The 17560-nt window shown below is 41.9% G+C and overlaps 1 protein-coding gene across 4 annotated transcripts in view; it reads left to right on the forward strand.

The window, feature by feature from the left end:
• LOC139475155 (uncharacterized) overlaps nucleotides 1–17560 on the forward strand; it is a 113470-nt gene that overhangs the window by 21022 nt on the left and 74888 nt on the right. Inside the window, exon 1 of one of the 4 annotated variants that reach the window (XM_071258420.1) lies at nucleotides 899–1017. The exons of 2 other annotated variants lie outside the window; for them this stretch is intronic. In XM_071258420.1, coding sequence (XP_071114521.1) covers nucleotides 967–1017 — 51 coding nt within the window. In that variant the 5' untranslated portion in view covers nucleotides 899–966. Of the gene's footprint in view, nucleotides 1–898; nucleotides 1018–3019; nucleotides 3161–17560 lie in introns of those variants that run through there. One more of the 4 variants, XM_071258428.1, reaches the window with a different exon arrangement.

The following is a 17560-nucleotide window of genomic DNA, read 5'->3' on the forward strand; positions in this document are numbered from 1 at the left end:
TCTTCTACAGCTACACTTACGAAAACGTTTCACATGTAAACTTCTGCGAAAGCAGGTAATCATAAATCGCCGCGTTCTTGATTAACACGCAAGCCTTATAACTGCATCATGCTCCTCCAAATCTCTATATTTATATCATTCTTAATCTTTTTTAACAAACTGAAATGTTTTCTTGTTATTTATCTTCCAAATAACGTATTTGAATACGAACACCCTGTGTTATATATCGGTTCTGTTAACCATTTCCTGGCGTAGTTATCTCCGAATTATCTCAATGTGAGACTTACTCGGAATAATACAGTCGTTGCACAAGAGGCTGTCGGCGTGTCTACGTGCACGTCATTGGAGGTGAGACTGAAAGTGTGCGTGTGTCGGGGTCTCGCAGTCATCATGACACAGAGGACATGTTAAAGTCGCCAAGTACAGTGTATTATAAATGTGCCTGTGTCTGTGTGAATAAACTGTATACACGAAAACGTCCACTCTTGTAGCACGTTTAGTATGACATACACACATTTATTGCAGCATTAGCGTGATTGCGGAATATGACCCCTTTGTATCCCCGACTTTCCGAGGCATATTGTTTACAAATCAAAGCTTTGACCCAGGGTCAGATCCTGTGCGGTACATTAGGGTCTAATGTTTACCGGGTCACGTACAGAGGTTGGGGATAACTGACACAATCAGCGCACATTAGTCTGGCTCTACCTAGGAATTGTTTGGATGCCTGAGTCATTAAATTATTGTCTGTATTGTGTAACTGATGATAAATAGAAGTCGGGAGCAGCCGCCATATACTTCGAAATTGGAGGTCACCCGGATAACGGAAACAGCCGAGGAAGATTCGCCGAGATTGTCGTGTGATAGAATTGTGGTTAACTTACCTACGGACACTGGCGAAGGCGAGCTCTTTCACGCGTTTCTCGTGAAAGGATCACTACGTACTCTACGCAGACGGATACTAGTATGTCGAAACCACAACGAACTTTACGTCGAAGACTGTCATCGTCAACAAGGGTAGGTTACAGGTGTATTGTTGATAAAAGCGGTTGGGGTAATAATTGATAAGATTTAAATCGAGCGGTGTGGTGTCGCTTACCGACCGCCACAATGGTAAAGTGTCAAAACAGATATGTATGATGAATTTATGTTTCACACTATTTCATACTTATTGACTCAGCCACTCATACTTCCTTATGATTGGGAATACCGAATGGTTGGTTTAACAACGGTAGGAAGGACAAGGACAAGGATGGATCAGTAGGAACTCCGTATGACGTAGTAGATTTAAATCAACATGAGCTGTGAACTTTGAATGAACTCAAATGATCCGTGTTGAAGACGGAATTAATGTTATCTATATTTGTACTTATTGATACAACGCAATGAAAATTTAAATTAATTGAATCAGTTGGTATGTATACGGCAAGAATAAGTTTTTTTTAATTATTATTATTATTATTATTATTATTTATTTATTTATTTGTTTATTATTATTGTTGTTGTTGTTGTTATTATTATTATTATTATTATTATTCCATTAATTTTGAACAAATGATATATGACGTCACAATGTTGTTTTTTCTGAGTAACGTTCCTGCTGATGATATAACAAGCGATTATTCAATGTGACATGTGGCTTATGTGTTTCATGCATATTTTGGTGCATAAATCTGTCGTCCACGCGTCTTTAATTTTTGCACGACTGCAAAGTATGTAATTGTAAGCTAAACCTAACTTCATGCATTGCTTGTGGCATCTAATCATGAGCCATCATCCTCCCGATGACGTAATGTGTCACGCGCTGCTAAGAAGTGCGACTCACAGCGACTCGTTTCTCACTGCACATGCGCTACAGCAGTTTTATGGTCTCCCGTAAAACTCTATATTCTATAAATCTATGTTTAGCCGATAACCAAAATGGGCTTTCCCTTTTAAACACCCAATATCTTTGATACGAATAATACACATATATATTCAATACTTTTGTTAAATTTGATTTCCCAGATGAAAGTGAGTGAGTGAGTTTGGTTTTACGCCGCTTTTAGCAATATTCCAGCAATATCACGGCGGGGGACACCAGAAATGGGCTTCACACGTTGTACCCATGTCGGGAATCGCACCCGGGTCTTCGGCGTGACGAGCGAACGCTTTAACCACAAGGCTACCCGACCGCCCCTCCCAGATGAAAGAATTGAACTGAAACAAATACTGTAACTATAGCTTCGTCTGATCTCTAGATCTGCGGCTTGGTTTCGTTAATCGAAAATGTAACCATGGAAACAGTTTATAGTTCTATGTAATTTCTGTGTCCAATGTATATACTATATAAAGGAAATTTAAAATTCAAAAAATAAATTTGTCCCTAATTTGTGTTTGTTCTGACTAATATAAGTTTTAATGATCTTAAAGGTTATTAAATTATCCTTATTACAAAGAGTTCACTATTTTGTTCTTCTTAATATTGAAAATAACATACATAAATCTTTATAAATGTGAAGAAATGAAAACACGACTTGTGAATAATTAACGTCAAGAATGTCTCTGAAATAGTTTGCTGTTTTAAGGGAAGCGACCAATGGAGTTAATACTTCAAGGAAACTAAAAGTATATTCTTTATATCATGTGTGGCCATTCTTCCGTTACGGAATGTAAACCTGCAGTTGTTGCGATAGAAAACAATACATTACTCACCAGTAGTCACCTGACAGACTATTATATGTGCCCATAGTTAGAGACAAATGGACGCCTTAAAACAATACAAGGAAACAATATGTCTTAATTTGCCTTCAAGTATGTCTTAGCACGTACCCATATTCCGTCATGGTACGTATCTACGCAGATATGTCCCTCCTCTTTCCTCCTATAAAGATGATATATCAGTTGTAATGATATCTACATAAGGTGCGACCAGCCCGAGCCACGGGGATCTTCTGAATGAAGTGAACCCCGAGCGCGAGGACGATGAACATATCGTGCGGTGATTCATTCGCCGGAACTCACTCACGCCTTCGCACAGCGAACCTATTCGTGGAGATGTCCCCTCAATCATATTATTTACAGTTCAACAAGCAAGGTGGATGTAAAATTGGATTGTAGTACGGACCGTCAAGGAATGGTAAAGAGTAAAGTGCCGGTTGGCAAGCAAGTTGGACCGAACGTGAGTTTTGTTTTTGATGGCGATCTTATTTCGTTTTAAGCATTGCTCCGAGTTTACAAACCGTTCACCTGTGGCAAGGTCGGGGTTAAGCCGAGTATGACCCGAGATTGTGTGTGCTGCTTCAAATATTTGTGTGAAGACAAGACACTGAAGTGGATGTTTTTTGTACAGTTGTAAATTGAAAAATTGAAACAAGTCAAAATTATTGTTGAAATGTATAAAAAATGTTTATATAATTTTTCATTAATGATTTAATACTTTAAAACGTTAAAACTAACTTTCACACACACACACACATGCTCAAAATAAAATGCGATTGTTCAAGAGCTAAGAAAAGTAATATATCTGTTCTTTTAGAGCCAAGATGTGTTTTCAAACTACACATAAAACAACCACAATTGAAGAGTAGTGTAAACACACACCACACACACAGATATATATCTGCACTGTGTTTCTGTGTAGAGGGGAGCAATAGTGTATTAGGGTACAGGGGAGCCAGAGTATATATGTGTATTAGAGAGCCAGAGTGTATATGTGTATAGGGGATGCCTTGTGTATATGTGTATAGGAGATGCCTTGTGTATATGTGTATAGGGGAGCCCTAGTGTATATGTGTAGAGGGGAGCAATAGTGTATTAGGGTACAGGGGAGCCAGAGTATATATGTGTATTAGAGAGCCAGAGTGTATATGTGTATAGGGGATGCCTTGTGTATATGTGTATAGGGGATGCCTTGTGTATATGTGTATAGGGGATGCCTTGTGTATATGTGTATAGGGGAGCCCTAGTGTATATGTGTATAGGGGATGCCTTGTGTATATGTGTATAGGGGATGCCTTGTGTATATGTGTATAGGGGATGCCTTGTGTATATGTGTATAGGGGAGCCCTAGTGTATATATGTAGAGGGGAGCAATAGTGTATTAGGGTACAGGGGAGCCAGAGTATATATGTGTATAGGGGATGCCTTGTGTATATGTGTATAGGGGAGCCTTAGTGTATATGTGTGTAGGGGAGCCCTAATGTATATGTGTATAGGGGAGCCCTAATGTATATGTGTATAGGGGAGCCCTAGTGTATATGTGTATAGGGGTGCCATAGTGTATATGTGTGTAGGGGAGCCCTAGTGTATATATGTATAGGGGAGCCCTAGTGTATATGTGTGTAGGGGAGCCCTAGTGTATATGTGTATATGGGAGCCCTAGTGTATATGTGTATAGAAGAGCCCTAGTGTATATGTGTATAGGGGAGCCCTAGTGTATATGTGTATAGGGGAGCCCTAGTGTATATGTGTATAGAAGAGCCCTAGTGTATATGTGTATAGGGGAGCTCTAGTGTATATGTGTATAGAAGAGCCCTAATGTATATGTGTATAGGGAAGCCCTAGTGTATATGTGTATAGAAGAGCCCTAGTGTATATGTGTATAGAAGAGCCCTAGTGTATATGTGTATAGGGGAGCCCTAGTGTATATGTGTATAGGGGAGCCCTAATGTATATGTGTATAGGGGAGCCCTAGTGTATATGTGTATAGAAGAGCCCTAATGTATATGTGTGTAGGGAAGCCATAGTGTATATGTGTATAGGGGAGCCCTAGTTGTATATGTATAGGGGAGCCCTAGTGTATATGTGTGTAGGGGAGCCCTAGTGTAACGGAAACGCCGTGTCTATGTCAGAATTCTCATTAAGCATGACACAGTTATTTATAGAAACACAAACATCAATGTCTTTACTGTTATTCATAACTTAATTTTCAAGACGTTTCCAGACACATGCCAGTCTCTCCCTTCGTTGAATTCCCATTCATAAGTGAAAACACATGTACAGACAACAGATGCAGCTCTGAAGCTATATTCGTATTTCTGAACTACAGCAACGTCTAGAATGCAACAGTAGCAACACGCTAGCATGATTGCGACTATTTATGAATCATATTCCTTTATTCCGAATGCTGCGAAACGAGCGTAATAACACGCGTATCCTTTGTACTATTTCCCACCAACATATATACCTGCCATACAACCCCTGCGAAACGTTCCAAATTCACCCCTCGTTGTTTATCTGTTAGAGACTGTATCCCAGTACTACGGCGTCGTGTTTGACATCACCGGGGTTGTTATCTAACATGTGGGACCCCAGGCCTTTTGTGTCTGTGTAGAGACAATAGAGCCGGTATCAGGAGGCCTCGAAATGTCAGACACAGCTCCCTCTGACATTCTGCCGGAATCCAATGGAAGCGCACGTGTGTAGGCCGGAGCACGCGTCGCTGCAAAGTCTAACTAGTCTACTTATCACTCTAGGAGAATGCGACTTTGACAGAAAGTCAGTGTCGCTGCCGGTGACCTTTCAGTGATGTAATAGGACAGTGCCTATCTCTTCGTTGTGGCCATCTGTTTGTGGTAGGAAACAAACGTCTTTAATTGATGAAAGGCCATCTATGAATTATCTGAGATGGTCTTTATGCCACAGGAAGTCTTTTTTGTGATAGCTCGGGATCCCAATTATGTTAACGGGCAAATACCTTTGACGACCTGTCACAGGAGGCCTTATTTTTCCAGTATGGAAAACGATCTGTCGCATGAGGCCATATCTCTATCTAGGAAACGATCTGTGGCAGGGCCTTATTTCCCTAGAGTAGGAAACGATCGGTCACAGGAGGCTTGCTTAGTCGAGGATAGGATCGACCTGTAACAGGGGCCTTCTTTCGCAAGTACAGGATACATTCTGTCACATAAAGAGCCTTCTTCCTAAAGGAAAGTATGGGTCTGACACGGAAGGCCTTCTTTCCCTTGTAATGCATCGATCTGTTATATTAACCTTTTTTCTCTGGTAATGGGGTGAGTGAGTATGGTTTAACGCCGCTTTTAGCAATATTCCAGAAATATCAAGGCGGGGGACGCCTGAAATGGGCTACACACATGGTACCCATGTCGGGAATCGAACCTGGATTTTCGGCGTGACGAGCGAACGCTTTAACCGCTAGGCTACCCGACCGCCCCCTCTGGTGGAACAATCTGTCACAGGACATTGTTTTCGCAAGGCTAGGATCGACCTGATACAGAAGGCCTTCTTTCTCTAATGGAGGGTACAATCGGTCGCAGGAGCCTTCTTTCTATAGTGTAAGATGCGATCGATTATAGGTCATCTTTGAATGCGAGAAACCTATGTTGGTGGGTTCGAATCCCTTTTCGCCCCGATTATGTTTCTAGGTTTGTCAGCACCATACCCGTGCTAGGGGGTTTCACCAAAGTGGTAAACGTCCGAGACCTGCCTCACTTCGGGCTTTCCTCCCACATTAAGCTGTCACGCCGTGACATTACTGGAATGCTGTTAAAAGCGGCGTTAAACCCATTTCACTCACTTCTATTCAAGATGCCATCTTCCCGTCATTGGGCGATGCTCAGTGTATGATGTTGGTATCGATCTGTCTTTCTATCAAGATCGTCATTTAAACATAACGATTACTTAGATGATTGATCTTCCCATGAGGGTCATCATTTTTCAATGAAAATTGAATTGATTCATCGGAACATATTTGATTCATAGTGCAGTGAGACATCGATCTTTAATAGAAGGCCATCGTTTACGTAATATGCTGTGCGGTCTTTTGGACGTCACATGAAATTTAATGCAAATTGAAGGGAGTGTGAACTATATATGTTTTGGCGAGACATGTATAGTTGTAAGTTGCATCCGCTATGGTGTGTAATTGTTTAATGAGGCACAGCCCTATAACACTATCATGTTTGACATGACCACCCAAAGACATAGACATTCTTGTTTTACAAATTGCTACTTTTTTTGCGAAGAACCATCCCCATAGAGTTATATGAAATTGGTTTAATGATTGCTTTTAATGGCCTATTATCATATTTAACTGTGTATTACATTCTATATGGTCATATGTTAAATACTGTCAGTTGTGATACGGTTCATGCGCTATTCTCTGAAATGGCACGAGTGTCGTCTTCATAATGCTGTAGTTTTTCATTGTGATTATGCAACCCCATATGCAAATGTCGAGTGCATTATTTCCTTGTACAAAGATAATGTTTCAACTGTCTCACCTCTTAAGCCAAAGTATTTCTCATTACCGTCACCAAGTCAAATTGCCCACTTTTTGAAGGCAAATTTAGTATAACGAGTACTCACACGCGCTTACATTTGTCGACACATTAAAGGCGTTTAAATATCAAATATAATTCTTAGTTACATGACTGAATGTCTCATAATAACATTCATGGAGACGCCATAATATATTTCTCTTTAGAAGCCGGTTTCCAAACTTACATCACCTCTTTTCCCCCGTATCTACTCAGTAGGTTGTGGAGCAGACGATACCTCGCTGTGAACAGGTTAAAATCCGGACAATCATAATATGCGATGAAGTAATATTCAAACCGGATATTTTTACCAGGCAAATACAAAATATATTGATCGCCCTCAGAATACTCCTTCACACATATTAATTGTTTTAAATGGCCTCACGATCAGGAGGAATACTATTGTAACTGTTGTTACAAGTGTATAAAGGAAATGCGTGGAGCATAAGCCCTGGATTCTGACGATTGTCATGAACAACCGTGACTACGAAACATATATTTTTAAAGTATACATTGTGGAAGTACGACTAATGCCACATGAACCAACACAAATGAAAAACTAAACTCAAACATATTTCAGTGGTTGCGTCAGTAGCACCTCACCCACAGTGTTTACCGTTCTGGAAGTCACAGACTGAGTGCAAGCCATTCCTTGATGACAAGTTTTCTTTAAGTTCACTTTTTAATGCACAGTATAACTAGTCTGGATGCATCCCGCAGAGCAAATACAACTCGCAAAGTCTTTCCCATACCAAATAAAGCCTCCCCCGCTCTGTTGAGGGGCAACATGCGGTGAGCAGATCACAAGACGTTCAGGCCGCCGTCTCTAATTGTTTCAATCCCGTCTGGCCAAGAACTCATTTCCGTGCGTCCCGTGCAGCAAACTACGAGAACAAGACTTGTTTAACGAAGCTCTGCCTAGTTTATCAGGTCCTAACGGATTCCTTTAAGAATTTTCATTTCCTGATCCGTGTCTTTCGACGTTGTGTCTCTCCCTGCTGTTTCCCAGGTTTTCTCTCAACGTTGTTACTTTCTGTCGTCTCTCCTGGATGTCTAGGCATTTGTCTCTCCTGGTTGTCTATGAAGTCGTCTCTCCTGGTTATCTAGGCATTTGTCTCTCCTGGTTGTCTATGCGGTTCTCTCTTCGAGTTGTCTATGCAGTTGTCTCTCCTGGTTGTCCCCTGGTTGTCTATGCAGTTGTCTCTCCTGGTTGTGTATGCAGTTGTCTCTCCTGGTTGTCCCCTAGTTGTCTAGGCATTTGTCTCTCCTGGTTGTCTATGAAGTCGTCTCTCCTGGTTGTCTAGGCATTTGTCTCTCCTGGGTGTGTAGGCATTTGTCACTCCTAGATGTCTATGGAGTTGTCACTCCTGGTTGTCCATGCAATTGTCTCTCCTAGTTGTGTATGCGGTTCTCTCTTCGAGTTGTCTATACAGTTGTCTCTCTTGGTTGTCCCCTGGTTGTCTATGCAATTGTCACTCCTAGTTGTCTATGCAGTTGTCACTCCTAGTTGTCTATGCAGTTGTCTCTCCGAGTTTTCTTTGCAGTTGTCTCTCCGAGTTGTCTATGCGGTTCTCTCTTCGAGTTGTCTATGCAGTTGTCTCTCCTAGTTGTGTATGCAGTTGTCTCTCCTGGTTGTCCCCTGGTTGTCTATGCAGTTGTCTCTCCTGATTGTCCCCTGGTTGTCTATGCAGTTGTCTCTCCTGGTTGTCCCCTGGTTGTCTATGCAGTTGTCTCTCCTAGTTGTGTATGCAGTTGTCTCTCCTGGTTGTCCCCTGGTTGTCTATGCAGTTGTCTATCCTGGTTATCCCCTGGTTGTCTATGCAGTTGTCTCTCCTAGTTGTGTATGCAGTTGTCTCTCCTGGTTGTCCCCTGGTTGTCTATGCAGTTGTCTATCCTGGTTGTCCCCTGGTTGTGTATGCAGTTGTCTCTCCTGGTTGTGTATGCAGTTGTCTCTCCTGGTTGTCCCCTGGTTGTCTATGCAGTTGTCTATCCTAGTTGTGTATGCAGTTGTCTCTCCTGGTTGTCTATGCAGTTGTCTATCCTGGTTATCCCCTGGTTGTCTATGCAGTTGTCTCTCCTAGTTGTGTATGCAGTTGTCTCTCCTGGTTGTCCCCTGGTTGTGTATGCAGTTGTCTCTCCTGGTTGTCCCCTGGTTGTCTATGCAGTTGTCTCTCCTAGTTGTGTATGCAGTTGTCTCTCCTGGTTGTCCCCTGGTTGTCTATGCAGTTGTCTATCCTGGTTATCCCCTGGTTGTGTATGCAGTTGTCTCTCCTGGTTGTCCCCTGGTTGTCTATGCAGTTGTCACTCCTAGTTGTCTATGCAGTTGTCTCTCCGAGTTGTCTATGCAGTAGTCTCTCCTGGTTATCTCCTGGTTGTCAATGCAGTTTTATCTACTGGTTGACTATGCAGGTGTCACTCCTAGTTGTCTATGCAGTTGTCTCTCCTGATTGTCCCCTGGTTGTCTATGCAGTTGTCTCTCCTGGTTGTCCCCTGGTTGTCTATGCAGTTGTCTCTCCTGGTTGTCTATGCAGTTTCTTCCCTGGTTCTCTATGCAGATGTCTCTCTTGGTTGTCTGCCCTGGTTGTCTACCCAGTTTTCCCTCCTGTTTGTCTACCCAGTTGTCTTTGCTGGATGTCTCTCCTGTTTGTCTCCCGTTTTTTTCTCCTGGTTGTCTAAATCTGTTGTTCACCCAGTGGTCTTACCATTTCGTCCCTCCTGATTGTCTCCCCTGGTTGACTCTTCAGTTCATCTCTCCTGGGCGTATCCCATTGTTGTCTCCCCTTGCTGTCTCCCCTTGTCGTCTCCCTCTATTGTCTCCCCTTGTTGTCTCCCCAGGTCGTGTCTCCTAGGAGTTTTTAATGCTGTAAAGACTGAAACATTACAATTACAAACAGCTCCAGTTATCTGTTGTCCTTGTTTGTTTTCGATTTACACCCACACGCGTGAACACGCGATCTCAGCCAGAAATAATAAATAAACAAAACACGTTCTGTATTTATGAATACTGACTGTGAGTAAAGGTCTCGGGTTCAACTCAATAAACAGATGATATCATTGTATACAGCGCCAGGGCAGAAACTTCACTAACTCCATTTATCTCTTATGATGATGTAACTTGGTAACCAGGCTACATTTGTATCGCCAATATGGCCTCATATCGCGCCACTGCCTGTCTCGAACTACGGATTCCTCGATACAAGTCAATGCTCCCTTTCAGGAATTTAAGTTTACGAATGTATACAACCCTGGTGTTATGACAACTAGTATTAATGCGTCATTTTTTCATGAAACTTGCCCACCTATTACATTATGACCATGTATGTCCACGCGGTCAGGGACTGATGGTCATGAAACTTTAAAAATAACACTACATATTTATTGACCCGTGAAGATCCGGAGTAGAACAGGTCTTCAGCAACCCATGCATGCCACAAAAGGTGACTATGCTTGTCGTAAGAGGCGACTAACGGGATCGGGTGGTCAGGCTCGCTGACTTGGTTGATGCATGTCATCGATCCCAATTGCGTAGATCGATGCTCATGATGTTAATCACTGGATTGTCGATTAATTACAGACCGTATTCATATAGCTGGAATATTGCTGAGTGCTGCGTTAAACAACAAACAAACATTTTTTATGTCATTTCTGACTACGTGATTTTAAATAGTGGTAGACTGCGCATCGATCTTTTATCATTACGAATTGTTGTGTTTTCTAATATATTTCTAAGGTTCCATAAAGATGTGAATCATCAACACGTTTATCTATGCGTCATGACGTGTTAACCACATGTGTGTGAAGCCTGTAGTGATTACGTATGCATAGTACCCCGTTTGTGGGTTGTGGTTGTTGAGGCAAAGCAAACAGGTGAACGTGCTCTTCACACAATCAGTGCTGAACACACGGGGGCTGACCGCATCGTTTAAATAGTCGATTAGTCGCTTCAATACCTGTTTGTAGTGGCAATTTTCCTATTTTCATTAGGAAAAGAAACATTTCACTGTACTCTTCCCGGAACTTTAACCAACGCAAGAACTCAAACCAATATCAATTAAGAGGATGAACATATTAGCGAACATGTTGACTACTTTGTGAGTATTGTAACCTTAGACATGAGTTTGGCCAGGTTTTATTTCAACAATTACGCTCTGGAATGACGAGCACGCCCGACCCCTTATAACCCAACCTCTTTGACTGACATGGGCACGTTGACAACTGTGTCGTTGCTGCAGACGCCAGAAGAAATGTGCATGTTTGTTTCACGACTTTTAAATCGTTTAAGGAGTGCTGATGTTTTTAAGTATTTCAGTTTTCTTTTTTTTGAAAGACAAACATGTCTGCGAAACTAATCAAGTCAGACATTTGACAATTTGGGATTTACGTTTGCTTGACCCCTTAGTGTTTAAACAATGTTTCAGCAGTATGATGGTATAGAATTGGGGTCATCAATCAGTGTTTATGTAGGAAGACTAGTCACCCTGTGGTCAAAGTCGCCGCATTTCTTTGTGCAGAGTTGCATCCCTTGAGCACGTCAGAAACCTGTGATCATGTGTTCGAATCCCGGTTCGCCCCAATTATGTTCCTGGATTTGTCAGCACCTTGCTCGTGGGTTTCACTGAAGTGATTAACACCTTGGGCCTTCATAATTTGATGCTTTCTTCTTACATCAAGCTGACATGCCTTGATATAATTGAAATACGTTTCAAGGCGGCGTTAAAAACTAAACACACTCACTTACTCAATGTTACACCGTGGGCGCCACGACAGTTGTTAGAGAGTTAGAACTACCATCAGTCAATGTTAAAGTGTTGGACAATTATAGAGCTAGAACTACCATCAGTCAATGTTAAAGTGTTGGTCAATTATAGAGCTAGAACTACCATCAGTCAATGTTAAAGTGTTGGACAATTATAGAACTAGATCTACCATCAGTCAACGTTAAAGTGTTGGACAATTATAGAGCTACAACTACCATCAGTCAATGTTAAAGTGTTGGACAATTATAGAACTAGAGCTACCATCAGTCGATTTTAAAGTGTTGGACAATCGTAGACCTAGAACTAGGAAAACATTATGCTTCGGACTGTTGAAAAAAACACTTTTAACTGCTACAAAAATTATACTGTTGCAAGGTGTTTTTTTCTTTAAAACAAACTTCAGGCTCATAGGTTTTGGTTTTGAACTACCATCAGTCATTATTAAAGTGTTGAACAGTTGTAGAGCTAGACCTACCATCAGTCAATCTTAAAGTGCCCCGTGAAGATCAGGATAAGAATAGGCCTTCAGCAACCCATGCTTGCCGTAAAAGGCGACTATGCTTGTCGTAAGAGGCGACTAACGGGATCGGGTGGTCAGGCTGGCTGACTTGGTTGATGCATGTCATTGTATCCCACTTACGTCAATCGATGCTCATGCTGTCAATCACTGGACTGTCTGGTCCAAACTCGATTATATACAGACCGCCATCATATAGCTGGAATATTGCTGAGTGCGACGTTAAACAACAAACGAACACATAAATAAACAATCTTAAAGTGTACGAGAGTACATGTTAAAGTGTAGGCGTTACGAAAATCATAGCGTTTAGAATACCTTATGCCACTGGTTCTAAGTGTCAGAAGACGGTTCAAGCACTGTCTTGTGATTACAGAGTAAAGTATAGAGTGCATTATCCCTCCTCCAGGTCGGTGTATCAGCTCAATGTGCTATCCATTACGGTATTAAACCTCTCTGCCGCGCACCCCGCCTTATACTGTATATTAAACAAATATATCCTATATGAAAGGGAACCATTAAAGATACGATGTTGTCGGCGCCTCCCTTGGTATCAAAGAACGTCATTAGGATCTGCCGTGATGAGCGTGCGTCGTCCTTCATCATGCATACTTTGACTTTTATAATCATGCATACCCAGGCATGAACCATGGCGTATACTGCTTTAAAGTTTTGAGATATTAATTAACAGATAAGGATATATTTTCGCCTTTCCTGTTTTCTTATTTAAGAATTGGCAACTATTTGGAAACGGAAGTGTTCCTCATTTGAAATCTTAATTAGAAACTTCTGAAGTTCATGGGAACATATGGTTCGTGGTGCTGGGATTTGTGATGAAGCACTTAAAAGTTAACGGGATATATCCTTTATCGCCAACCGCAAACTACTAATAACAAGTGAAATGTGAAGATGTTTTTTCTTTCGCTGTAAAGTTCGGTTCGTCCTGGCATCGTTTGACCTATTTTCCTGTATGTACTGTGTTCTTATGTCAGTGCTTAGAGTCAGGGTGGTGTCAGTTTGTAATACCGTCTATCTACATGGAGTGGGGTGAGTATTGGGTCTGTCTTCGGTACCATTGGTGACAGCCTTGGAATTGGGTGCATACAACTGTTGTAGTGATGCAGCATGGAGCCGTACAATATTGAGGGGCCTCACACTATCGACCACTGGTTTAGGTGCTCCAGATCCGATCACAATGAAGACAATGAAATGCGACGGGAAGATCAATTCACTCACTTACTAATTGTGTGGCTGAATACAATAGTAAGTCCCGTTAGTGTGAAAGTCGTCAATCCAGAAACCTTGCTGTGCGACTAAATACTATCAGGCACGTTACATTACAGGGACATTACTCGCAGTTGATATGTTTCTCTATTCCGGATTTCTTTATCGAGGCAAGTTAACATGCTTACCCTTTTCGCGAAAAAATGGTGTCATCACTGATTTTCAGTTATCAATTCATATAGAATTCACCGTTATTTTGCCTTTTACGCCCTATGGAATTCTTTTGGCCGATAATTATTGACTGATTATTTTTTGTCTTTTGCGTTTTTATGTTTAATTGTATCTTCAATAACATACTTGTATAACAGTATAACATACTGATCTATTATATATTTGATTCTTTGTACTAACATTTATTTGGCCTGGTCAGCATATTCTTTACATGCACAGCACCAAAATGACAGGGTGCAGCTGGTACTGATTCAAGCCAAACCAGCAACCTCATCCCTTTTTAAACAAAAAATACTTCTCTTAATGTAATTAACTTATATTATGGCAGGCATCAACTTTTTTACGAACATAGTAATCACTTCCTTTAAGTTGGTAAGTGAGTAAATATAGATACCGGTGCATTAAAATACGGATTCTGACGTACTGCGCGTTGGATTTTGAAACTGTTCGCATCCTCTTTCGATTATACTGCAATAAAACATATCATAGAACTACGGAAATAGATTTTGCAAATTAAATTCATGACATGGAAATAAACTAAAAAACATTTATTTCCACCAAACTTGTGGAATCGTACCAGGTGTTTTGCTCCCAAAGTCTGGAACTATCTGCCGTATCAGACCAATAGAAGAAAAATATCAATGTAGGATATGACCTCAGAGACTGGAGGTATTTCTTGTGTGTGTGTTGGGGATTGGAGAAGTAGGTACTTGGAGAGTATTGGCATTGCTAACATTCCTGTCTTGTTTTAGAATCCTTTATTAAGAACTATTTTCGTTACGTTGATAAAATATTTTTGGTAGTCTTTTTATGTTGAAAATAATTGAAGTGACAGTAGAGAAATCGTGATGTACTTGTACATCTCTGTTATCACTTGCTGAGTATGTTAAGCGTTCAGTTCAATGACATTTTACAACGAGATAGTTATTATCTATATGTCATTATTTCTTGTTATGACCTGTAATTAGTGTTATATGTGTGTATCGTTCAGCCGGCGCCACACATAATATCATATCATTCTACTGTAACTCACCATTGCTTTAACACAGACACCCTATATGATAATGTTTTTAATGATTTATGTAATGAATGTTTGATGACTGAACAATGTGTACGCATACAGTATTGACGTCATAGCGTTTCATTGTTTAGGACACCAATTAGAAAAAAACACGGCATCGTTACTGCACTTGATTATAGAGTGACTAGTTATGATTAGTATGCTACTTCTATTCTCTCTCTCTCTCTCTCTCTCTGTCTCTGTCTCTCTCTGTCTGTCTCTGTGTGTCTCTCTGTCTCTCTGTCTCTGTCTCTCTCTGTCTGTCTCTGTGTGTCTCTCTGTCTGTCTGTCTCTCTCTCTCTGTCTGTCTGTCTCTGTCTCTCTCGCTCTCTCTCTCTCTCTGTCTCTCTGTCTCTCTGTGTGTCTCTCCCTCTCTCTCTCGAATCCTACCGGATGTGAACATGATAAAATATTTGTTTATGCCACTGCCACTGTTTTAGACAGAGTCTTAAATCTCGCGTATATTTACATATAGCCATCAGTATAAGCATGGGGCATGGCTTAATGATGTCGACACACTCACGCTTGTTGAATGCACACCCACGAACTCCCCCATCGGGACGAGCAGTTGCAGCCATTTCACTTCCGTCTTAAGCTAATATCGCCAGCATATTTGTAACTCAATACTGTTTATCGCGAAATCGTCCATGGGGAGACCATCAACGCATATTTTGAGAAGAGGAAAAACTTTGATCGACGGCTTAAAATAAGCTCACACGTATCACTGTGGTATCTAGTTTCGTCATCGTGTTTATCGCCATGTTTATTTATCTTCTCCATCGATTTTCGACATGACAGTTTGTTGGGGTATGTTGGGAGAGGTCGTGGGTATGTTGGGAGCGGGTCGTGGGTATGCCAGACATGTAGACTGTATCATACATTATCAGTGAAAATATTTCAAGATTTTAAATCGGTGGGGTTTTTATGTGGAGAGCACCTCGTACCTCTGTTGATAAATGTTGAAAGTCAGTGGGCTGCCATGTTTGTTTGCGTGTTCTTTGAAGATGAAATCTCTGTTGTCAGATTAATTATGCATAATTCTGATATGTTGAATGGAGTTAGTTAGACGTATATCCGATGTTGTATCATAACTTGATATTATTTACACAAACATTTGAGAGGCGATACAACGTTTTTTATTATGTTTTTATCACAATCTGAAATCGAATGGCTGCACAGTTACTGGTGTCAGTCTCTTACTCAACACACTCACTCACCCAGGCCGCACATTCACTCACTCACTCACTCCACACACTCACTCACCCAGGCCGCACATTCACTCACTCACTCGATCCACAAACTCATTCACCAATCCCGCACACGTACTCTCAGTAACCACATTCACTCACCCACCCCGCACACGCACTCATCCCGCACACTTTCTCACTCACGCATTCCACTCACTCACTCACACAATCCACTCACCCACCGCAGTCACTCACTCATCCTGCTCACCCATTCAACCCACACTCACTCAACACGCACACCCACTCACTCCGTCAAAACGCACACTTACCCACCTCGCCTACTCAGTCAACACGCACACCCACTCACTCAACACGCACACCCACTCACTCACTCAGTCAAAACGCACACTTACCCACCTCGCGTACTCACTCAACACTTACATCGCACACTCACTCAACACGCACACTCACTCACTCAGTCAAAACGCACACTTACCCACCTCGCGTACTCACTCAACACTTACATCGCACACTCACTCAACACGAACACTCACTCACTCAGTCAAAACGCACACTTACCCACCTCGCGTACTCACTCAACACTTACATCGCACACTCACTCAACACGCACACCCACTCACTCAGTCAAAACGCACACTTACCCACCTCGCGTATTCACTCAACACGCACACTCACTCACTCAGTCAAAACGCACACTTACCCACCTCGCGTACTCACTCAACACTTACATCGCACACTCACTCAACACGCACACTCACTCATTCAGTCAAAACGCACACTTACCCACCTCGCGTACTCACTCAACACGCACACTCACTCACTCAGTCAAAACGCACACTTACCCACCTCGCGTACTCACTCAACACTTACATCGCACACTCACTCAACACGAACACTCACTCACTCAGTCAAAACGCACACTTACCCACCTCGCGTACTCACTCAACACTTACATCGCACACTCACTCAACACGCACACCCACTCACTCAGTCAAAACGCACACTTACCCACCTCGCGTACTCACTCAACACGCACACTCACTCACTCAGTCAAAACGCACACTTACCCACCTCGCGTACTCACTCAACACTTACATCGCACACTCACTCAACACGCACACCCATTCACTCAGTCAAAACGCACACTTACCCACCTCGCGTACTCACTCAACACGCACACTCACTCACTCAGTCAAAACGCACACTTACCCACCTCGCGTACTCACTCAACACTTACATCGCACACTCACTCAACACGCACACCCACTCACTCAGTCAAAACGCACACTTACCCACCTCGCGTA

The sequence above is a fragment of the Haliotis cracherodii genome, unplaced genomic scaffold, assembly GCF_022045235.1.
Source record: "Haliotis cracherodii isolate W230 unplaced genomic scaffold, xgHalCrac1.p SCAF_1, whole genome shotgun sequence".
Taxonomy (NCBI): Eukaryota; Metazoa; Mollusca; class Gastropoda; order Lepetellida; family Haliotidae; genus Haliotis; species Haliotis cracherodii.